This window comes from Odocoileus virginianus, chromosome 31, assembly GCF_023699985.2.
Source record: "Odocoileus virginianus isolate 20LAN1187 ecotype Illinois chromosome 31, Ovbor_1.2, whole genome shotgun sequence".
NCBI classification, from domain to species: domain Eukaryota; kingdom Metazoa; phylum Chordata; class Mammalia; order Artiodactyla; family Cervidae; genus Odocoileus; species Odocoileus virginianus.
The window spans coordinates 10,950,228-10,975,796 of NC_069704.1; the positions used below are offsets into that span (position 1 = coordinate 10,950,228).

The 25,569-nt window shown below is 37.5% G+C and overlaps 1 protein-coding gene across 1 annotated transcript in view; it reads right to left on the minus strand.

Moving 5' to 3' along the window:
- Positions 1 to 808: 808 nt before the first annotated feature.
- UGCG (UDP-glucose ceramide glucosyltransferase) overlaps positions 809 to 25,569 on the minus strand; it is a 37,058-nt gene continuing 12,297 nt past the window's right edge. Inside the window, exons 2-9 of the mRNA XM_070459286.1 lie at positions 19,430 to 19,571; positions 12,832 to 12,934; positions 12,089 to 12,190; positions 10,500 to 10,612; positions 7,269 to 7,447; positions 4,827 to 4,913; positions 4,140 to 4,329; positions 809 to 3,359 (exon numbers count right to left, since the gene is read on the minus strand). Coding sequence (XP_070315387.1) covers positions 3,189 to 3,359; positions 4,140 to 4,329; positions 4,827 to 4,913; positions 7,269 to 7,447; positions 10,500 to 10,612; positions 12,089 to 12,190; positions 12,832 to 12,934; positions 19,430 to 19,571 — 1,087 coding nt within the window. The 3' untranslated portion in view covers positions 809 to 3,188. The remainder of the gene's footprint in view (positions 3,360 to 4,139; positions 4,330 to 4,826; positions 4,914 to 7,268; positions 7,448 to 10,499; positions 10,613 to 12,088; positions 12,191 to 12,831; positions 12,935 to 19,429; positions 19,572 to 25,569) is intronic.

Here is a 25,569-nt window from a genome sequence, read left to right on the forward strand (position 1 = left end):
GGCTTGGGGCCTCTGGGAGGTCACAGCCAAACCCCTTCTAGTCTTTCTCCCTTGGGATTGGCTCTCCGGTTAAAAGCATTCTTCTCTGAGGGCTGGTGGTAAAACAGGCCTGGGGATGCCTCCAAGCTTGGGAGGAGCCTGGTCGTGGATAGTGTGCGGGGCGGCACGTCATCCATTTCTCTCAGGTCTCCAGCAGCAAAGCCACTCCATTCGTTTGCTTGGATCTGCCTTTCCTAGCCATTGGGTGGTAAGATCTCAAAGGCTGAGATCAGGTTGGAAGTGCAGGTGAGTCTAAAGGACCATTGAGTATTTTCTAAATGTTTTAATGGACCAGGAATTCTCAAATCTGCCTGCACAGAGCAAAGAGCAGCACTCAGGATCCCCCCAGAATAATTAGACCAGACTTCAGAGGCAGGGCCCAGGCATCTGTAGTCTTTAAAAAAGATTCTTCAGGTGATTTTAACACTAGGTCAATACAGAAAAGCCTGACTGCCTGATAGTTCAGTTGGTAAACGATCCACCTGCAATGCAGGAGACCCCAGTTTAATTTCTGGGTCAGGAAGATCCCCTGGAGAAAGGATCTACCCACTTCAAGGGATCTACCCACTTCAAGAAGGCTACCCACTTCAAGTATTCTGGCTTGGAGAATTCACAAAGAGTCGGACACTACTGAGCAACCTTCGCTCACTCACTCTCATCTCATCTGTAGCACAGGCAAATTTTCTTTGAATAATTCTGCTATGAATGGTAGAACGCGTTATTTATAAAAATATAAAAGACATGAAACAAAAATACAGGATTGCTAATGTTTTGATTGTATTCAAATTTTTTATTTTTTGAAAAACTTAAGACAGTGATTTTAAATAATAAACATGGTATATTATAGACACTTTTTTTTAGACAGTTTATTAAATTTGGACTCCTACAGTTCTGCTGTGATGCTTTCTTCAACATGTACATAATTTCTTATCATTTTATCATCACTTCAAACTTGCTAATAAACAAACAATTGCTCTGTCTGCTTAAGTGAAGCTTCATTGGAAGGAAATACTCCACTATCACATAAAAAACACATATACAGAACAGTCATTTTTTATATTTACAGACACAAGAAGTTTGTCCAGCCATTTGGGTTTTGCTGTTACACCGCCCATACTGAGATCAGCAAAAAACTAAGGAATAAGCAAGATTTCATTTCAGCAGTGCAAAGAGATGGCATCAACCAAACTTCATTAAACAAAACCAACAAATCACAAACACGGTCAGCAGAATTCAGCTTGTATGACAATGACTTAAATAAACAGAGTGGGTCACAACTAGACTGGTTTGCACTGTGCAACTTTCCTCAGGGAACAATACTACCCCCCATTTCACATAGAAAGGAATATGCATCAAAGCCTTTGTTCATGAAGAAAATGCCCTTCAAACAAATTCATCATAAGGCAAAAAAAAAAAAAAAGAATGAAGCAGTTTGGCCCAGAGAAAGCTTGCATATGTGTACACACAGTATATACAGGTTTACCGATATACTGCAATTTAAACCATGTATATACTCATTACACAATTAAATGAAACTGGCTCAGTAAAGTGAAAAAGTATTCATATAAATATGTAGTTATTGCTAATAAGTGACACATTATGTTTTGACATGGAAACTGCAGAAACTTAAAAAAGTGTTTGAAGCTGCCATATTGCCAGTGTCAGCCCCGCAGCAGGCATTCATATGGACAACATGCCATCCGTTCCTGAAGAAAAAGCGAAAAAGTTCCACTACAATTAAAAAAAAGAGAGAAAAAGGCTTATGCACTGTCCCTTACACTTTTGCCTTTTTTTTTTTTTTTTTAAAACAAAAATAAGTCCAGTTCACCACAAGTTAAGCACAACCTGACAAGCGAGTTTAGCGGCATGATGGGGGGAGAATAGTGAAACAGAGCAAGCATTTACAACCGGCACTGTTCTAGTCTATCTTGTCATACAAACTGGAATACAAAAATCCAATTTAAATAAGACTAGACTAACAGGAATTAAAAAAAAAACACACACAGTAGACTTAGTTGGATACTGATTAATTTTAAGAGTAAAACTCATTCTGTCCCCTCTTAATACTCTACTGCAATTTATTTCTTGATGGCTAGAATATTTATTTACTTAAAAAAGATATTAAATACCTGTATCATGAAATTACATTCTTTTTAACAATAAGACAGACTGTGTAAGAAAATAGCTCATGTGTGAAATGTGTCTGAAATGCATTTTTCCTCACAACTATCAAAACATCCACTCACACTAAAACAAACCCCCCTCCCCCCACCCCCTGACAAAAAGTTAAGGAAAGATGGGGTGGGTCAGGCGAGGAGCAGAGAAGGAAAGATTCACCAGCACAGTGATTAACAATGGTTCAAGACAGAACCAACAAGAGTTGGTCAAAAAGATGCCTTCGAGACATGGCTACAATTAAAAAGCAAACTCAACCACTTTTGGTTCATTGCGGTGAGACCGAAAAAATATTTCTCACAGATTCATATAAATACTAGACTCCAGCTCTCTTGTTATTATTACTTTTAAAGTTTTTTCCGTTTGTTTTTGCAAGGCCTAGCTACCATATTACAATTTATATTCGCTCTGCAACGACTTCAAGAGGTAGGCATGAAGCATGAAAAAGTTTCTCAGTTAGTACCTCGGTGTGGGTGCTGCACTGCATAATACCTTTCACTTTAGACATGAGAAGGGATTACACCTCCTAGTCTCTTCTAACCACCCCAACAAAGCTGCTGCCATCTCATACATGTTCTAAGAGAGTGTACTCACCAGTAAGAAACTTTCTCTACTGAAGGATACTGTCATAGTGTTTGTTGCAGAACATTCATTTATATATAGATTTATTTAAAAAAATAAACAACAACAACAAAAACCGAACCCAGGTTCCTAGAACCAATTCTCTTGATTCTCTACTTCCACAAAATAAAATATAACCATTTGGCCAAGACTACAGATGTGTTTTTTTTTTCCTTCCTTTTTTTTTTTTTTTCTTTTCACAGATGCAAGCGCCATGCAAAAATAAATTAAAGAACAGATACCAAAACATACATGTGATAAAACTACTGAAGGTAGATTTTTTAAAAGTATTTATATAAACATAATTTATAATACTTCTCTTTTCTCCTTTATGTACAGTCACAAAGCTGTAGTTATACATCTAGAATTTCCTCAGCTGTGCCTCCACAGCGCAGTCTGTAGCGACCAGTTCTCCAGCTTATCGTTGGGTCCCATAATGCCGACAAAAAGATGTATATTGTCATGGATTCACGGATGAACCAAGCTACTGCATAGTCAAGTTTTGAAAAACACAGTGTGCCACCCTAGGAATTAAAAACACAAATTATTTACTGCCTGATTACAGACCCAGTTAAAAAGTGAAATGCTTCCATTTAACTCCATTAAATACATTACATAACATCAAGTTTGCGGCTTCCCTGGTGGCTCAGTGGTAAAGAATCTGCCTGCCAACGCAGGAGACATGGGATCGATCCCTGACCCGGGAAGATCCCTTGTGCCACGGAGCAGCTAAGCCTGTGCTCCTGAGCCCAGGAACTGCAGCTACTGAAGCCTGTAGACCCTAGAACCTGTGCTCCACAACAAGAGGTACTGCAACGAGAAACCCATGCACCACAGCTAGAGGGGGGCCCCTGCTTACTGTGACTACAGAAAACCCCACGCGACAAGACCCAGCACAGCCAAATATAAAATAAATAAATAAAAACTATTTAAAAAATATCAAGTTTGCTTCTTTAGATAATGTAACTGTCATGTTATACTGGTTAAGAAAAATGTTCATTAGGAATAGAAGCAGTATTAAAATAAACAGCTACCCTAACATATTTTAAGTTTGAAGACTTGTCAATTTGCTTTAATATCATTTTTTCTGGAGTCTTCATAAAAGTGACTGTATAACCAGCTGAAAGCTGAAAATCAAGTTCCGTTTTATGTCCACATTCTGCTAAGGAAACTAATGCTTAACTTGATTTTAATCTTCACTGAGGGGCTGAAAAATGGCTCAGACAGATTTTCAACTTTTTCTAAATCAAAACTATTTTAGTTCCACCAAATGACCTCCAACCTTTGCACACCTATCCACATACCTGGACACCCCTGAGTTGAATGTAGTCAAATATAAACCATGCCAGGCAATGACACATGAAAAATACCATAATATCCCATCTGAATACATGGTGGGCTGCCCATCCAATAATTAAACTGGCAACAAAGCATTCTGAAATTGGCTCGCAAATTATTGTAGCAGGAAGCATGTTAATTCGCAATTTGGTCCACCTTGGGAAAAAAAAAAAAAGGATTTTCTTTAAACAACAGCCTGATTACAAGACTGATCAATTTTTCTCAAAATGATCAACATTATACCCTGTTATTTAAAGGCCTTTTATATATGCTTTAAAGAGTATTTAATGAATCACTTTTCTATTTTTATTTAGTGTCTCAAAGAAAAATGTCTATCAATTCATTTGCATATCCTATACTCTGGTGAGTAAAGATCATAAAATTCCAGGGGTAAAAAAGTTAGAAAATAGAGGTCAGCATAAAAAAACCCCAAAGTCTCAACATCTCTTTTTTGAAAGCTTACAATGGAAAGAAAATACACTGGGACAGTAACTTTATTTTAATGAAGAAGTTAACTTCTCTTTTCTGGAACAAAACAAAATCTGACTTTTCGTTTGTTTTTTTTTTTTAACCAAGTTAAGACCATGTAAAAATATTCCCCATCCCCTTTTTCTTTTAATGAAGTATAAAAAGAAGAAAGCCAGCTGACTTACCTGATCATTCTGGACTGAAATTGAGAAATTGAATACGAGCCAGAGTTTTGCATTGCAACTTGAGTGGACATTGCAAACCTCCAACCTCTGAAAATTAAAATGAGCTATGATCATGAACACATATATGCAAGGATGACAGGTATATGTGTTTATTCATTACTGTAAGAGTAAGCAGCTTCATTTACAGTAGCCAAGATATGGAAGCAACCTGTCAATCAGCAGATGAATGGATAAAGAAGATGCATTCCATGCATACAATGGAATATTGCTTAGCCATGAAAAAGAACGAAATCTTGCCACTTACAACAATGTGGATGGACATACAGGGTATTAGGCTTCGTGAAATAAGTGAGACATAGAAAGACAAATATTCTGTTATCACTTATATGTGGAATTTAAAAAATAAATGAGTGGTTAAACAAAAAAGAGACTCACAGAGTTAGAGAACTACTGGTTACCAGTGGGGAGAGGGAACGTGGGAGGGGCAAGATAGAGGAAACGGATGAAGAGATACAGACTACTATGTATAAAATAAATAGGCAACAAGGGTATATTGTATAGCACAGGGAAATACAGTCATAATTTTGCTATAACTTTAAAAATGGAGTATAATATATAAAAATACTGAATCACTATGTTGTACACCTAAAACTTTATAATACTGTAAATCAGCTGTTCTCTTTTTTTTTTTTAAGTGAGCAACTGCCAGTGTTCAGGGTGAGCCTCATCCCAGGATAGCACCTTACATAGGGTGCATTATACTTAAAAACATTTCAGTCATTACAGAAGCCCATGAGAGTACCACCTAAGAACTGGACGGAACTACAACCCCTCAGTTCACAGTTTAATAAACTTAAAATACAGACATTCTGAAAGTACTAAATGGAGTGGGGCCTGTATTTAACAGTCTCTGAACACTATTATCCAAAAAAAGGAGTAGTGGGGGATATGTATGTGAATATTCAAGAAGAAATATAAACAAAAGTGGCACATTCCACATCTCATGAGAAACAATATGAAACCACGGACCATACTAACACCACCAGAAGATAAGTTTGAAAACATACTTCAACTTTTAAGATCACACCTTCAGTAAATTATCACACAAGGAAATAATCTCCTTTAAAGAAGCAAATGAGTGTCATTTTGTGATAGAGAAGTGTGATTAAGCCAATCGTGAATCATTAAGTAGCTTCTTAGCAAAGTATCAAATAATCTACTGAGAAATTTCAAAATTTGAAATCTCATTCTTTAAATTTTCACCTACTGGCTTTATGATTGCACTGATACTTTTAATTCTTCTAAAACACATAAAAATTTACAGTCACAGAGAAGCTTCAATTTAACCACTTCAAATCACCTAAATTTTTTTTAAGAGTTTACATGTATTTATTTTTTAAATTGAAGTACAGTTAATTTACAATTTAGTTTTCAAGTGTACAGCAAAGTGATTCAGCATATACTGGGTTGGCCAAAAAGTTTGTCCGAAAACCCCAAACGAACTTTTTGGCCAACCCGGTATATACTACATATAGGTGTGCTATACAGTAGGTCCTTGTTTACTTGATGGTGGTGGTTTAGTCACCAAGTCTTCTTCAATTCCTGTGGCCCCATGGACTGCAGCCCACCAGAGTTCTCTGTCCATGGGATTTCCCAGGCAAGAATACTGGAGTAGGTTGCCATTTCCTTCTCCAGGGGGCCTTTCCTACCAGGGATCACACCTGCATTGCAGGCAGATTCTTTACCACTGAGCCGCCAGGGAAGCCCCCTATTTCATATACAGTAGTGTATATACATTAACCCCAAACTCCTAATTTATCTCCTCCCCCGTCCTCCACTATCCCCTTTGGTAAACATTAAGTTTGTTTTCTATGTCTGTGAGTTTACGATATTTGTCTTTCTCTGTCTGACTTACTTCACTCAATATGATAACCTTTAGGTCCATCCATGTTGCTGCAAAAGACAGTATTTCATTCTTTGTTTATGATTGAGTAATATTCCATTACATATTCAGATCACATCTTCATCCATTCATCTGTCAATAGGCATGTGGGTTGCTTCCATGTCTTGACTATTGCAAAGAATGCTGCTATGAACACTGGGGTGAATGTTATCTTCAAATTAAGACTTTTCTTCAGAAATATGCCCAGGAGTGAGACTGCAGGATCATATAATAACTCTATTTTTAGTTTTTTAAGTATATTCCATACTGTTTTTGAAACTGCATTAATTTGAAGAACGTAGAGAAATTAGAACATTTATTTGCTTCATTAGTGTGTACCTGAGTAATTAGTAGGAATTACATTATAAAAGTATTAAACTATTCTGTACTTACTAGCAAAAAATAAAATAGCTCTAACCCATGGGTTTAACAAACAGAAAAAGCCAACATAAGTTCGGAAATAAAAAATACAACAGCCTAATTTGATTTAATTTTCTTACCGATCAGCTATTGCTTTGGCCATAAAGTAATCTTCAGCAATATATTGAGCAAAAGCTATAAGCCCTCCTGCTTGATCTAACACATCCTTTCTCATTAAACAAGACATTCCCGTCACACATTTGAAACCAGTGACATTGGCAGAGATATAGGACCTTGGATGAGAGGTTCCAAAATACACCTGCCAAGACAAAACCAAAAACATATGTATATAATTAGAAGTTTATGTTAGAAGTATGATGTTTATAAATTCCTCTTCCTAATGAACTTAAGAATGATTGGGTGAACAGTCTATTATTCTTACATAAACTACCTAAATAAACAGTGGTACAAAATAATGTTTACATATAGCAAGCAGTCAGTAATTTCTAATTTGATTGACTACTCTTGTTGTTATCACTTTTACAAACAAGTAGTATGTACTTCTGGGAGGGAAAAGTATACTTTATTCTCAAATAAATACTGTCTTTCCTAAAACTCCAAGATTTAAAGATTTATTGAAGTAAAACAATTTGGATTTAAATAAGAGAGGTGAAAATATCACTTACTGATATACAATATTAGTATTTAATGTGTCTTCTTTTCATACTGTTCACATAAATATATACACATCTACATACATAGGTATATGGACATATGTGTATGTGTATATGTATGCATGTGGCTATACACACACACACAGACAACACTCACAGGTACATCAACCAAGAGAACAATCCTATTTCTTAATTTCTTTTCCTGTCTATTTTTGTAGTAGCTGTTTCCTGCCCATGTCACTGAGCTTCTCAAATTCCCCATTTTTCAGTGTATTTTTCATAAACAGGGTGGACACTAATATTCTGTCTCCCATTTTACTGCCCCTTTCCTAGAGTGCCTTGCAGTCATAAAAAATGCAAACTGCTAAATTAATGGTAGAATAAAATGGTCATCCAAACTTACCCAACTTATCAGATATAAAACCTACTTATTATTTATATCTTAGAAATGTTGCCTTTTCTAATTAGTCATCTCTGTATCCTAGGGGGATTGGTCCTACCTGAAGCCCTGGACCAAAAATCCACCAATAAGATTTGTGTATTGTCTACACCTGTCAGATTACTTACCATACCTAATACAATGTAAATGCTATGTAAATAGTTGCTGGCTCAAGGCAAATTCACATTTTGCTTTTGTAACTTTTTTTTCAAATACTTTGAGTCTACAGTTGGCTGAAGCCACAGATGTAGAACTCACAGATATGGAGGGCTATAGCAGCTCGAAATGGAGAGAAGCGATCTTTCTTAAAGGCATAGAATAAGCTAATAATCACAGATGAAGAATGCGATTCTTCCTACCTAACCTATACGCAGACTGGAATGAAGCCCTAGTATTTGTGGGATAGAACTGAACCAAACTTCTAAAACTAAAAACTCCTATCTTAACTCCTTAAGCAGTTGTTAAGTGAGGTTTTAGAAATGAGGTGGGACTGGGCACTATGATGAAGGCTCCCACGATTTCTTTACAGACTGGAATAATTCCTCGGGCCTATCTCCATTCACTTTAAGTATGACAGGGTGACTTTTAGGGATTAAACTTAAACTAAGGGAGTGAGTATAATCTGGGAGATATCTATTATTGACATACATATCAAGTTGGATATTTCCAAAACAAAAACATAACATGGAGCATAAGAATAAAATGCATTTAATTTTAAAGCAACTACCTAGAGTTTCTTTACTAAACAAAAATTGTAGTATCTGGGCTTCCCCAGGGTCTCAGTGGTAAGCTTGCAGTGCAGGAGATTCGGGTTGGATCCCTGGGTCAGGAAGATCCCTGGGAGGAGGGCATGGTAACCCATTCCAGTATTCTTGCCGGGAAAATCCCATGGACAGAGGAGCCTGGCAGGCTATAATCCATGGGGTCACAAAAGAATGGGACAGAACGGAAGCAACTGAGCATGCATATACATGTATGATTCACACTGCCAAAGGTTGAATGCAAGTTTCTACACTGTACCTTCACCCTCAGATGATTGCAATTCAAAAGAATATAAATACAGATATGATTCAAGTTGGTATATTTGGAGACTGAAACTATATACCCTTCTGTTATAACTTTAAGACAAGTCTTTTCTCCTAATGTTTAACAGCACAGGAATGGTTAAGTATAGGACACACTTATATAACAAACTATGATCGAGCCAATAAAAATTACTTTTATAAAATAATATTAATGATATGGGGAACAGTTTATGAAGTACAAGAATAAGACACAAATTACTTTTAGTATAATATCAACTTTGCTTTTTAGAAAGTACACAGAGGAAAAAAGTCTTAATGCTAAAATAAACTAATTTTTAAAAATAAAAACTTCCTCTAACTGGCAGGGTTTCTGGGAGTGGTTTGTGTTTTGATTTATTCTGCTTATTATACTTCCTCCTAACTTACAGTAAGTGTCCTACACGTAAGTCTGTATACTGTTAAAACGTGTGGAGTAAAAATGGAAAACATGAGTTGTTCAGATAATTTTTAGAAATCTGTTGTAGAAGGAAATCAAGTGGATTTTACAATGATTCATATGAGCAATTTTCCTTTTTTTGTATATATTGAAATACTTCATGATACTTAAAATGCATTCTTTTCAGACTGGATCTTTGAAAGAACTGTTAACACATACTTTTATGTAAGTCAGTAATCTGGAACTGAACTCAAGAACTGAAAGTAAGGACCACAAGGCAAAAGAATATACGGTGCTAAGCTGGTGATAAGACCACGAGGTGTTTCCTGGGCACATCTGTTCCTTGCCAGAGCACAGTTCAGCTGGGAGGGATTTCGGGGCCCCAAGCGTTTGTTCACTAATGAAAACAGCTCCTCTCAACTTAAGGCTGCCAGTACTCAGCAGGCTGTGTGTGTGCTAAGTCGCTTCCATCGTGTCCAACTCCTTGCGACCCTATAGTCTGTATAACCACCAGGCTCCTCTGTTCATGGGATTCTCCAAGCAAGAATACCGGAGTGGGTGGCCATGCCCTTCTCCAGGAGATCTTCCCAACCCAGGGATGGAACCTGCATCTCTTGTGTTTCCTGCACGGGCAGGTGGGTTCTTTACCACTAGTGCCACCTGGGGCGCTCACTCAGCAGGTTAAAGCAGACTTCATACAGTTAAGTCCAGGCACCTCAGCCCACTCTCAGCATAGCCTCAAGCTTCTGGGAGATTAGGGATCTGATAAAAAGCATATCTATAGGCACTGTACTTACCTGTTCTAATGTAGCAGCAAAGCCCTGTCTGTCTGCTACGTACGGCAGCCCGTGAACCAGCCCTACTTTTTCTGTCATTTGGTTAACCATGTCCGTGAGTGTGTCTGGAATCACTATGATGCAAAAGAAAAGGTGCAGAGGGAGAGAGGAAAAAATTTCCTTTTAGTAAAATGCCCATGAGTATAATATATTCTGTGATTTACTAAATTCTTAATAAATGTTTTCTTTGAATATAGGTCTAATAAAATGAATCTCAATCACTTTTCTGAGTAGAATAGAAAATTTCAGAAAGGCTAATATGTGGTAGGGAATTTATTCTGGACCTTTGCAGGCTGTTGAATACCTAATATGTACCAGAGGTGGGATGTATCTTGAAAATGTTAACAGTCCCTGTTTCTGAACCTCCAGACTGGAATAATGGACAATGTGTCCTAGTGGAAGATACAGGAGCAAAAGTCAAAGGACCTCAGTGTTCATTCTGGCTCCTCCATCCCAATCATAGGAAATGAGCCTCCTCTTTCTGAGAGTATGAGATGTTCTTTCTCTTAAAACTGCTAACTAGAACTGAATGAATATACCCGATGGAGGTTTCTACACTGAAAACATAACAAATATATGACAGTAAACAATTTAAGACAGCAGATGTGAAAAATGAACCTAATCTCTGACCAAGAACTGTTAGTCCTGTAATGATCTAATTAAGTTGAAGTGCCACATTTATTACTAACTTTCAGATTTTAAGCTGATAAAATTTAAATCATTGTCTCATTTTTAAAGAGAAAAAAATCTCACATGATTTTACATGACTTCATTTTTATTTCCTTCAAGTATTTAAGAACTCAATCTACTGTATAAAATTGCATCTGGGCCTTATATATACATGTAGTCTGGGAAGTGCTTCTCAACTGCCACCCTGCAGGGGACATGTGGTGTGTCCAGAGACAGTTCTGATCATCACAACCAACAGAGAGGTGCCACTGGTAGGGGCCAGGGATGCTGCTAAAGCATCTGCAGGATGGCCTTGACTACAAAGAATTACCCAGAAAAAACTGAGGCGTTAGAATATAATGGAATAATATGGAACACTGAAATTATAAATGTTTTTAAAATGCAAAAATACAAATTATAATTTCAATAAATAAAAGTTATCCTGCTAAAATCTGTTAAGTAAAAAGCCATGAATGTGTTCTAAAAATGTATGTAATTCCAGTAAAATATGTACCAATTAACTTCTGTCCCTTTGCATGAGATAGTATACTGCACATGCCACAAACAGATTAAAGATAAGTATCACTTGAATAAGGGAAAACTTAGACCTATGAAAAGGCTCATAGACTGTATAATGTACCACAACTGTTTTTTTTTTTAAATGGTTGGAATTTTCTCTTCAAAATGAAAGCATTTTCTAATTTAGTATAAAAATACCACAAAATTTTAGTAAGTATAACTTGACATATACCATGAAATAATGATAAAATAACTTACTTTATTAGGTAAAGAAATATGATTGATAAATGTATTTTCAGGTTGCTCTTGGCATTTTATTATTGAACGAATAATTTTATAAAATAAGTAAGAAAAAACCTCACCTCTTATTCCACTATCACAAATCCATATAAGATCATACTTCGCAACTTCATATCCTGGCATTAAGTTATTAATCTTAGGATTAATGCCAACCTTTTTGCCACCTAAAATTTTAAAGTATAGCAGTGAACAATTCATGTCATATTGAAAATATTTTCTATTATACATATACCTAGTAGAGAGAAGTGCAAAGTACTTGCATATTTAATAATTAAAACAAATATATTTTAACATCATGCTTATTATTCACAATAACATATTAGAAAAAAGTTCATTCTCAAAAAGAAAAGCACATCATTTATCTTTGAAAATTCATTAGTTTCAGTTTTCTAATTAAGAGCTTGTGTTAACAGGAAACACTAATCAACATTTAATAGCAAGTATACCTCCAACAGGGTGTATTACAAAAATGAATTCTACCACTCAATCTCAATTATAATCAATGAGATATAGAAAAGGCCATAGATTGGAATTATTAAAGAAACAAAAATAACAGACTCTCATGTGTGACTGATGAGTAAAACAAATTTGGGATAATTTTGTTAATCCCTGATATAAAAAACAATATTTGTATTTATAACTTGTCTTCTCTAAAGGATAGAAACACCTTTCACTATATCTAACAAATATGCATAAGTAAACATGTTAATAACTTCAATGGTGTCTAGGACCCTAATCTACAGTTTAATGCAAAGATGATATAATATATTAAAGCAAAAAGGTTATTGTAAAATGTGTTACTTACCTATAAACAATCTAGCATCAACATTTGGATATTTCCCAAGAAGCTTCTTACACACATCAATGGCTGGATCATCATGGTCTTGGACACAGAGGAGTACTTCATACTATTCAAAGAACATATTTTATGTAAATTAACCTCTTACAAAGATAACTACTTATTATTAGCATTTACTGGTGGATCAAAAAGCATTAAGAAAAACAAGCAATTGTACACACAAAGTTTAGAAGTTAAGAGAGTACTCATAATGGATGCAAACACTTAAGGGATTATCAAGTGTTGCTTTAACTGAGAGCAACTTCTCCAGAAGGGGCCTGTTTGCCAGCCAAAGAGAGAATGAAGAGATTGGCAGGGCCCACAGCTGAAGTGTGGCTGGATTCCCAGCTTCTCCATGCCATTGTCACTGAAAACTTACCAAATGCTCACAGGGTGGCCAGCAGCGTAAAAGCAACGCAGAAAGCCAGAGAAACGAATACACCCTTCGTTCTCTAGAAGCCTTGTCTCTGAACTTACTATTATTTCATCAAGGTGCTAAAAATTACACATCAAAGACCATTATGATACATTTAAAGGGCTTTCCCAAACTCTCCCAAGACAAAGTGACATTAGATTTTCTGTTGAATAATAATTTTCTGAAGTAAAATAGAACCTGACTTGATTAAAAATGCAGGGATTCCCGGGTGGCTCAGTGGTAGAGTCTAACTGCCAAAGCAGGAGACACGGGGGACATGGGTTCCATCCCTGCGTCGAGAGGATCCTCTGGAGGAGGAAATAGTGACCCACTCCAGTATTCTTGCCTGGGAAATCCCCAAAACAGAGGAGCCGGGGGCGGGGGGGAGGTTTGCAGTGTTGGAAGCAACTGAAAGCGCACGCGTGGACACACACACACACACACACACAAGTATGCACATATCCTCCTGAAGAGCATGCTTAGCCGTTTAACTATGAAACCACCCAGGATTTAATTTTGCTCAGAACTATGTTTACTCTGACAGTAAACTACGGAAGTCATTCCTTAGCACTTGGCTGGCTGGGTCAAAATCATCCTGGGATAGTTTTTTCCAAAAACAGAATACTGGGCCCCATCCTTAAACTTTTGAATCAGAATCTCTGAGGTGATTCTGACACATAATCAGGTTTATAAAATCCAGAGCTCTAAGTTACAATTTTGTAAACTACCAAAGTTTTTTAAAAAGTGTTTGCTTTCACACATAAAGATGTTACTGTATTAGTGTGTGGGCTATGTATTCTAAGCAGTAACTTTTTTCAAAAATGGTGATAAATTCTCACTGACTCTAAAGCAAACTTCCTACCAAACTCTCCAAGATAGAGTGAACATTTTTAAGCAGAGGAGGAAAGTTAATTATGTCCACGAAAAAAGATAACAAAGCTATATGATCTAAAAAATACAAAGGTGGCTCAGCGGTAAAGAATCCATTTGCAATGCAGGAGATGCAGGTTCAACCCCTGGGTGGGTAAGACCCCCTGGAGAAGGAAATGATAACCCATTCCGGTATTCTTGCCTGGGAAAATCCCATGGACAGGGGAGCCGGGTAGGCTACAGTCCATGGGGTCACAAAGAGTCGGACACGACTGAATGACTAAACAAACAACATACGAGGAAGAAGGTAATGGGAAGGCTTGTTTGATTTAGCTTCATTGATAAGCATACACAAGTAAAAAGTGTGGAAAAAATGCATACAGTGCCTTGAGCGCAATAATTAATTACTGTCTGCCTAATATACATCATCTCAGCAAAAAGTGGCAGCATAGAATTTAATACTTGAGCACTTAAGGACCAGGACTAAGGTAAATGAAAGTTTAGCTAACAAGGTAAGATTTTTTTTTTTCAAGTGAAAAAAAAAAGTTTTCTTAATAATTTAAGTAGAGGGGAAAGCAATGTACACTTTCCTCATACTTTCTACCTATAGTTATTACACATTCCATCCAATATCTACCTTCATGATTGACCAAAATTACCACCTGAGAGGCACTGAAATATAACTAAGCAACTTTACAGCCACTGGTCTCCAGAAATCAGATAAAAATCTGAGAACAGGATGAGCACCATTCCTGCCACACCCTAAAATTTCTTCAAAGGTTGACTCTAAGTCCCATAAAACATCAGCCATCTTCCCAACCAAAATTTCTGCTTGAACCACCAAGAGGCAGTGACCTTAATGATAAAGATTAGAAAGGTTAAGTGGCTTCCCTGATGACTCAGCAGGTGAAGAATCCACCTGCAATGCAGGAGACAAAGGAGATGGAAGTTCGATCCCTGGGTCAGGAAGATCCCTCGGAGGAGAAAATGGCAACCCACTCCAGTATTCTTGCCTGGGAAATCCCATGGACAGAGGAGCCTGGCAGGTTACAGCCCAAAAGGTCACAGAGAACTGGACATGACTGAACACACACACACACACACACACGCAAGTGACTTTTCAAAGGGTGTAAATAACGATTCGCTTTCCTACGAAGTGAGCCTCTCAGTCATGCTTGCTCTAAAGAGTTCAGTTTTTTCAAACATTGCATACATAGTTCTATGCTTTTAGAGTTTATGCGGCTTTACAGGAGTAAGTGAATATAGTGAAAGAATATGTTTACAAGTAATACAATTCCATACATTATTAAAAATCTTTCAGCTATTTCCCCAGCAAAAGAAAACCCTCTAATATAGGACTAGACATCTACTTGACGGTAAGATAAAAGCTATACTAGGTTGCAGCAAAAACTTTTCAGAAGTATATAGTGTTAGTATGAGCAAGGGAGGTGTCTGTGTGTGTGTCAGCCATTCAGTCAGATCCAGCTCTTTGCTACCCTATGGACGGCAGCCCCCTCCTGCAGCCTCTGTCCTTGGAATTCTCCAGGCGAGAATACTGGAGTGAGTGGCTATTCCCTTCTCCCAGGGATCTTCCCAAATCCAAATGCAAGATTTAGAACTTTTCTTTTATTGATTATGTATCTTAAACTTAATTTCAAATGAAAAACAAATACCTCCTTATTAGCCAAAAAATGCAAATGAAATTCAATTTACATCACCTAAAAAATGTTCAGACTCTTATTAAATAACTTTCGCTTTGTTGTTTCTGATATCGAAACTTAAACCAAATTGGAGGCAGTATTCCAAGTGTTCTCTGAAGTGTTAGATTTTAACCTGGAACCTTCATTTTCAGCTCTGTGTTTGAGCTCTGGGTTTGCCAGAGCCCAAACATGTAATTTGCTAGGAATCTCTGTATTTGAATAGTTAATTCATGCCAACTACACTGCAACTGGTAAACACAAGATAGTAAGTTGGTTAAAAGTTTTCTTAACTGACACAAGAACAATTTTTCAGATACATTTATACTACCAAAAGAACATAAACATAAAAATAACATAAACATAAAAATAAAGCATTTATTAAAAATATTTTAGGAAAACATTTATGTTATAAATCTGAAAGAAATACAAGGTATAGTAAATTCCACTATAAATGGGCACAGTAATAAATACATACAATCTAGAAATAACCCCAGAATGTTGTAGATGAGGTTAGCCTCATCTTAGTAAGCTTTCTATACAAATAGCTAAACTAAATTTCCCTTTTTCTTTTCAAACAATGAAATGACTGAAAGCCTAAGTCCAACAGAGGTATAGATAAAGTCCAAGAGAGGTATAGACAATCTGTAAACTGCAATTTGGTCCTTTGATATTTAAGAATGAAATATCTGAATCATACATGCTACTTCCATGAATAAATTTAGATGCATAAATGATACTCAATTTAGATACATAAATTAATATTAGAAAAATCTCCTCAATGATTCAGTCCTGTAGATATTAGGACTAAAAACTGTACTGCAGTAAATCATATAAAATATTCTCTTAGAGTAGAAAAATATTTTAACACCTATTAATCAATTATATTGCATATCAAGTAGGAATATCTTGAACCATTTATAAATAACTACACATTTAAAGAAAAATGTTATGATGATATTTAGATTATAGCAGAATATAATTAGTTCTGTAACAGGATGGACTTAGACCCCAAATGTCTAGAATAGTCTCAGTCACTGAGTAAATAATGAATCATTTGTTAATACATTTGTCCTAGGGTAAATTTTGAGTGAAAGATAGATGCTTCCTTTGAGTGAGGGGAAGATACTTTGTAAGAAAACTGCTCTGAATTCAAAGTTTTGACAAGTTATTATTACAACTTACTTGCTTTCAAGAACTATATAGTTTATACAATTTTTCAAATTTATCTGGTAAAGTTCTAGTCTTTCAGAATTAATAGTTTTATTACATGTATTATGCTGATCTTTCAATAACTGAACCTATTTTCAATCTTCTACAATTCTTTATTGTCATCACTGACAATAAAGAATCCAAGTATGCCACCAGACTTTCAACACTGTAAACCCATCTCCTATTTGCAAAAAAGAAAAGAAAATCACAATTACCATAACCTCAATCTGTTAATAACTCTGATCATTAATTTTAAAATTCTTCATACGGCCACAATTTACTAGAGTAAAGCCATCAGGCCACTTGAGATGCAGATTACTGCATCTTTCTGATATGGCTGAACTTCTCTCTAAATGCCTTCTTTTATACTAATGCCAAAGAAACAATCGATTTTGTGAAAATTAGTTTTATTTATTTTTTATTATTATATTTTTCTAACAAAAAATTTCCCAAGGAATAAATATCAATATAAGGTAGATTTATAAGATATTTAAAGCACAGATATCTTTTAGGGCACTTAGTATAATAACAGTCTCACCAAACTTTAAACCTAGAAATTCAGAACAAGTACCAGTAAATAAACCTTTTTGCACATGTCTAAAACTAAACAAAATTTTAGAATTTCGTAATATATATATATATGCATGCGTGTGTGTGTGTGTATGCATGTGTGTTCAGTGGCTTCACACATGTCCGACTCTTTGTGACCCCGTGGACTGTAGCCCGTCAGGCTCTTCTGTCCATGGGATTCTCCAGCAAGAACACTGGAGTGGGTTGCCATGCCCTCCTCCAGGGGTTCTTCCCCACCCAGGAATCGAACCTGCATTTCTTGCCTCTCCTGCATTGTCAGGTGGGTTTTTTTTTATCACTAGTGCCACCTGGGAAGTCATATATATATTTCCAAATGGCTTATAAGGTTCCACATCAAATTAATAGGGAAAAAGAGTTATATCTAGAACAAAAACGTTTCTGTACTTTTGGAAAACAATGTTTACATTTGACAAATTATTAAAGTCTCCTGGGCTTGGCAGTTACACAAATGTTCATTTTGTGACTACATGCCTCCTTGATGACACAAACACCTCACACTCAGATTTGTGTAATTTCAGTGGCTTAATTTGTCTCTTGTAGAATATTTGCCACTGTGCTTGTTCTTTTAAAAGCAAATAAAATGCTGTGAGATCAACATTTTCCTTTAGAGTGCAGGTACTCTGCACTTTGCTCTGTTTTCTCTGTTTTCTATTTACACAATAACAATTCTTTTATAATTAGAAAATAAAATTGTGAACTAAAAAAGAATAAAAACAATCTCTTGCATATAACATGCATTTATGCATTTTTGTAATATGTCCGTACAACTTTCTCCTTAACCAAATAAATGCCTTAATGACATAACTAAGTGGAAAAGAACTAAGTGACAAAAATCTAAGTGAAAAACTATAGCTCTGGAGATAACTCCAGATTGTATTTAAAAAAAAAACCAAAAAACAAAAAACTTCATTCAGAAGAAGAAATTGATTATTGATTCATCCCACATGTTCATAATTAACAGATACATATTTTCCTGGGGTTATTTTAAGAAACTCTTTAAATCCACAGCTAACTTCGGAAACTATTTAAATTTAATGACTATTATCTTACAAGAGTGGCAACATAAAAATTTTGTAACTAATTTCAAGAGTGTTTGAATACAGAAAGGGGAAAGGGTTAGATGATGGTTAAAAAAATTGAAATGTGAGATCAAGTTCCACAAGGATAAATGCATATCCTTTTTCATTTTCACTGCAACTCTCACGAAGTAAGATTTTTATACTCAAACTACCAGGCACTTAACAATGCCTGAGTTCCAGGAGCTTTACTCAGGGATTTCTAATTCATTCAGATCAGGGGGATTCCCTGTGGCTCAGCTGGTAAAGAATCTGCCTGCATTGCAGGAGACCCAGGTTTGATCCTTGGGTCGGGAAGGTCTCCTGGAGAAGGGAATGGCAACCCATCCCAGCATTCTTGCCTGGAGAATTCCATGGATAGAGGAGCCTGAAGAGGTATAGCCCATGGGGTCACAAAGGGTTGGACAAGACTGAGCAACTAACACTTTCACTTTCAATTCAGATCAACATATGGGTAGTTAAAATAGGAATTAATACCCCTTCCTCAATCCCATTTCTGTCCTGTGACAACTACTACTATTATTATTATTACCACTACTATTAACATTGCTAAAGCATAAATTTGATGAAGCCAACACCATTATGAATTTTTAACAACTTCACTTGATACCGTGTCAAAATTCCTCTGTGTTTACTATAAGTTAAATTAAAAAAAGGCAGGGTTCAGTCCATTCCTATGTGTACAACACTGCACTTACACTTACCTTGGGATAATCCAATTCAAAGAATGTTTCCAAGTTGTTGATTAGGTTAGGATCTACTCCTTTCAGTGGTTTCAGAAGAGACACCCCTGGCAGCTTGCTATATGGCTGTTTGTCGGTTGCCTTCTTGTTGAGGTGTAGTCGGCTAAAAAGCAAATGATATATATATTAACATACATTTCTGGAGAATATCTTAGTGCCAAATCTATATAAAGTTCGGATCAAGCTATCAATAAATTACTGAATTCTAAGTTAAAAAAAAAATTAATTGGCATCTTTTTAAAGGGGTCTCTGGAAATGAAAGAAAGTATCAATAGAACGAGCTAAGGCTCCAGAGAGGAAAACCTGAAGGAAGCAGAATGAATGTCCCAATGAAGGCTGGAGCTTAAGACTGTTGCTTTTTGCTGTATTCTCAGAAGCCAGAACTATGCCAGCCCTGGAGCAAGCATGCAATAAATACTTGGTAAGGAATGAATGACAGTGTTATTAGCCCACACATTAACTGCCTTTCCTCCCAAATCACCATCAAGGTGGCCAAAGAACTATAAAAAGAGCAGAAGGAAAAATCCCTATCTTCACCAGAAAAATATGGACGTGTAACCAGAAAATTTTGAGAAATTTCTGTAACAGTCCACACAACTAATTGAAAAAACTAGCAAGCCAGCCTGCATGGCAACCAAGGAAATGGGATACCCAGCAGAACTCCCAGTGTTCACACACTCAGAATGGCAGTGATGGAATGGAGGGAAGCTGAAGGTAAGGGGAAAAGAAAAACAAAACCTCAGTGATGAGAGAAATGTCTATTAAGACACTGAAAGATAAACCAGTGCCACTGATTCCCAGATAAGCTGGCAAAGGCTCTCAGAGCTGCTCCAGCCCAAAGGGTGGGCAGCACAGCGTGCCTTAAGAGGGAAGCTTTGCCAATTAGGGAAGAGAGAATGTGTCCCAGTTCAGGCCAGGTGTGTCACAATAAAGGGCGTTTGAGGAGAGTGCTGAAGTTTCTAAAGGAAGTCACCAAAGGCATCTTCCCTCCTTCTCCTACGCAAGTCTCCAAGCACTAGACACTAATTAGATGCTGGAACGATCACAGGGCCATCTGCAGGGTATTTTAAGACACATTCTTCCACATTTTAACATCTCTGAAATCAATGGCATCTTACGATTGCTGGCAGCCAGATGGCAGCCCAGACTTAGCAGCATGGAAACCATCCTTTCTAGAAGATCAAGAAGATGCCCATATCAATGCATCTTGGGTTAGATGAAATATACTATTCATCTATGGGTGATTTCTGGAAGTTCACTAGTGCCAATAGTCTATAACAGTTAGTCACAGGCTCACTCCTCCAATTAAGGCAGAGGTGTGCTGCAGCAAATATCTCATGTTTCAGATAAGACCATAATGTATCTTCGTGGAAGAAAAAGCAGGCGACTATCTACAATGGAAAAAAAATGTAAAGCAACACAAAAAATTTGAAAGAGTAGTGTGGTCTTGGTTTCTGATCCACAACACTGGATGCCAGACAGTAACGAGCACCATCTATAGCGGTGCTGCTCTGGGTGGCAGCGGTCCACAAGTTGCTTTATGCTGGCGGGTGATGAAAAGAAATGGAGAGAAAGTATTTAGAAACTTTTCTAGCACTTTGACATTGCCGTGCCATCCAAGCATATGATCAGTCATTTATTTTTACTGCAGTTTACCAAAGTGTCAGTCCATGACAGATTGGAAAACTTGAAAAGAACTGATCCTTTGCCACAGACCAATCTGGCAAATATTGATCTATAGAGTTCATCCAGAGGGCTGGATGATCTAAAATTTATATAAACCACAAATATGATCACTATTCCGTTGTTAACAAAATAGTAGACTACATGTCTGGAGAAACCCACCCTGTAGAGAATATCAAGATGGCCGGGGGGGGGGGGGGGGGGAGTTTATATTTAATTGGTTGAAACAGTGATATATCCACATGGTTCAAATCACTAAAAATATTAAGACATTCATATAAAGTCTCCCTGTCATCTCTAACCCCCATCAGTCTTGTTCCCGTCACTACCACCCCCCTCCCAGCATTATTAGTTTCTTACTTATCTTTTCAGAGATTTTTCAAAAATGCATACTAAGCCAAAACATACACACATGAAATTCTTATATAATATTTATAATTTTCTCTGCTCTTTCTTAAAACAAGCACCCTAAAAGCATGTTTTAGGGACTTCCCAGGTGGCGCTGGTGGTAAAGAAGCCCCCTGCCAATGCAGGAGATGTAAGAGATGCCAGTTAGATCCTTGGGTCAGGAAGATCCCCTGGAGGAGGGCATGGCAAGCCACTCCAGTATTCTTGCCTGGAAAACCCCATGTCTACATGTGGTCCATAGCGTCGCAAAGAGTCAGGTACGACTGAAGCAACTTAGCACGACTTAGCACACATGCAAAAGCATGTTTTTAGATATGTGACTAAACTGTTACAATAAAAAGGAAAATCTCCCAGCTCAGAAATGAAGAGAAACCTCTGAGTAAATGAGTGCTGGATACAATACTTACACTGGGACCATCTGCTGGTCTCTAGTGACCAAGAGTTGATGACAAGCCTGAGACAGGAATGACTGAAAATCTGTTCTGAGAATCTTGCAGAAATACGGAATCTTTGAAAGGCAAAGTAGAAAATTCCTGGCCCACAGAGGAAAGATGGGGATGCTGCCTAAACTGGATTCAGTCCAAAATAAAATGGAATAAAAGCAAAAAGTCTTCCTGGAAAACACCTGACTATGTGGGTTTTTGGACCCAGAACCCAGAACACAAACTGCAGGTGTTGCTTGAACAAAACCCAAGAGACGGAATGAGAGACCATCATATGTGACCATGAATACATGAAAAGAACCACATAACATCTAGAAATGAAAATGGTGGTCACTGACATCAAAAACTCCATAGATAGGCCATGGAGAAGTTGCATATACACAGTTCAAAAAACAACTGGAGAACTGGAATCAGATTTGAAGAAATTATCCAGATTACCGCACAGAGAGAATAAGAGGCCAAGAAACTGAAATCATGAAAGGGTTTGAGACATGGATGATAAGAGTAAGAAGTCTAAAATCCCAGTAGTTGCTATCTATTAGTTCTACTGTATGATCATTGAAAGTGAAAGTGAAGTCACTCAGTTGTGTCCGACTCTTTGTGACCCCATGGACTGTAGCCTACCATGGGATTTTCTGTCCATGGGATTTTCCAGGCGAGAGTACTGGAGTGGGTTGCCATTTCCTTTTCCAGAGGATCTTCCCAACCCAGGGATTGAACCTTGGTCTCCCGCATTGTAGGCAGACGCTTTACCCTCTGAGCCACCAGGGAAGTATGACCATTAAGTGCTATTAAACCAACAAAACATCCATGAAAGGTGATGGCCAATTACAGAGAAACCTAGCCCACTAACACACTGCATCTGGGGAGGCTTCAGATGAAAAACAACAACAATTTAAACTTCTAAACAGTCTAGTTTTGACTCTATTTTTTTCCTTTTTCCTCTTTGTCTTCATTAAGACATCTTACTAATGCTACTATATTTACATAATGCTAATATAGATACATACCTCCTATCCTTTCATATCAAGAATGCAGCATTTTACCAAAGATAGACTGACCTGCCAAACCACCATGAAGTTTTCTTTAGGTTTATGGTGAAGTGAATTGCTGATAAGTACCATGACTGAAATTTCTACTCAAGATTATTATAAGTCCAATTATATTACAGGGCCTTTAAAAAATTCTAATTTGTGCCTCCTCCCAATATCTATGTATGTATCTAGCCCTCTTCCTCCCTTCTCCCCTCCTCACAATTTTCTTTCCACGCCCCTTGCAGTATGCCAGCTAGGATACCAGAATACTACTCCGGAGAGCATTGTTTTGACTCAGGTAATACAACACACATATACAATCACATAGCACTCTGCTGTGTACACAGTGGTGCTCTACTAAGCACTCCCTTACTAAATAAATCTCTTTTGACTCCAAATGTGTATCATGCATTATCCTATGCACTGGTGATAAGACGATGAGAAAAGAAGTGTTAGTCGCTGAGTTGTGTCCGACTCTTTGAGACCCCATGGATTGTAGCCCACTAGGCTCCTCTGTCCATGAACTTCTCCAGGCAAGAACACTGGAGTGGGTAGCCATTCCCTTCTCTGGGGGATCTTCCTGACCCAGGGATCAAACCTAGGTATCCTGCATTGCAAACAGATTCTTAACCCTCTGATCCACCAGGGAAGCCCAAGGCACACTCCACACTGTCAAGGAAGTGGGGTTTAATGGGGGCGGTGCCCACATACAGAAGCCTCTTCTACTCACTGAAATGATGCTGATGGGTACCTTGGCCTTGGCCATGGCCGGTGTGTTGGAAGCCAATCTGTGCTTTTCAAATTATGAACAACAGCCCATTTACCTGGAGTCTCAAAAGTGGAATCCCCCAAGGGGGCCAGTTTCATGAGTGGCTTTGACAGAGCCCTGCAAGGTTCCCTGGTTTCAAAGCAGATTTTAAGGATCTCAGGTCAGGGTTTCTGCGTTACCTAGACGGCATGAACGTGAGCTTACAGCTCCCACACCTTGCACAAGATTTCCTGTGGGTGCCTGTTTCCACTCTTAGCCTGACCAGGTGATATGCTTCCTTCCAGGATCCTGGGATCCTTTTTCAGTTTCAGCTGCCATCCTGGGAATCCACTTCTACCTTCCCCTCATGCATTTGCCTTGCAACCTTGATGTTTTTGTAGGGGAGTCAGGGAGTACTTTTTTTCGCTACATAACACATAAAGATACATGAAAGTACACAGCTCACTGAATTTTCTCAAAGTGAAACACCCATGGAAACTGTAGCCAGATCAAGAAACAGAGTCTTACCAGAACCCCAGAAGCCTGTGCCTGCGTGTCCTCTTCTACTAACTACCCTCTCCTCAAGGTAACCACTATCCTGACTTCAAGTACCAGAGACTAATTTTGCTGGCTTGAAAATCTATCTAAATGGAGTCCCGCAGGATGCACTCTTCTGCATCTGGCACCTGAAGACACACTACAGTAGGCTGTTAAGTCTCCAGGGTCCAACAAAACAATGATACATAGTGTGTTCTCAAAGTTTTTTAATTTTATTTTTTAATTGAAGTATGGTTGATTTACAATGTTGTACCAATCTCTGCTTTATAGCAAAGTGACTCAGTTATAGACAAACTGACATGCTATGCATTTTTTTTTAAGTTAAATAAATGAAGAGTAAAAAGTGGTTGGCTAAATACAGTTGGAAGAAATGGTTAGTCTAGAGAGAAAAACACGCGAGCCATCCACAGTTTAGTAAATACATAAGCTCTCCTGGGGGGCCATGCCATTAGCAGTTGGTTACAAATCAATATAACTAATATTTACATAACTGGTAATGCATAAAGACAACCCAGAGTGGAAAGAGTCAAGAACAAAGTGAAGCTACAGAAGGGTTTGTTAGGCTGGGTTATTTTCTTTTTGAATGTGTTCAAGAAAGAATAACATTGAATGCTGCCGAGAGGACAAGGTAAGAACTGAAGTGCCCACTGGATTGAAATATCCACAGAACTGAAATGTCCACTAGAATGTGTGAACACTGGTGACCTCAGAGTCCTCTGGGCAAGGGGCAGATCAATAAAAACAGTTGAGAAGCAAATGAATGAGAGGTGAGTGGTGATAACAGTGAATAAACACTAGTTTCTCCTGAAATCTGACAGTGAAAAAAGGCCAAACTGAGTAACCAGATGGAGAAGAGTTTTTCAGTTTAATTTTTACTTATTTTTAATTTTTAAAACTTGAGTATAAATGGTTAGTGGAAAGAGTTAGTCAAAAGGTAAATAGAGAGGAAATAAAAACTAAGGAATGGCCTGAGAAGATCCACAGTGTGAAGCAGGAGTTAAGGTAATGTGGCAAGGATGGGGGGTAAGATGGTGAAGATTTAGAAGAGGTGCTGCCAGTCATGGGTGTCAGAGCTAAAAATGGAAACAAAGTATTATCCGATGCCAGCACCGGCTCAGGGGTGAGATCTGAGCCCATGAATGTGTAGTAGTTCAATCCACGTGACTGCATGATTACAAGCTATCAATTATGAGATAGATTCAGGATAACTGGGCAGACTGATCCAAG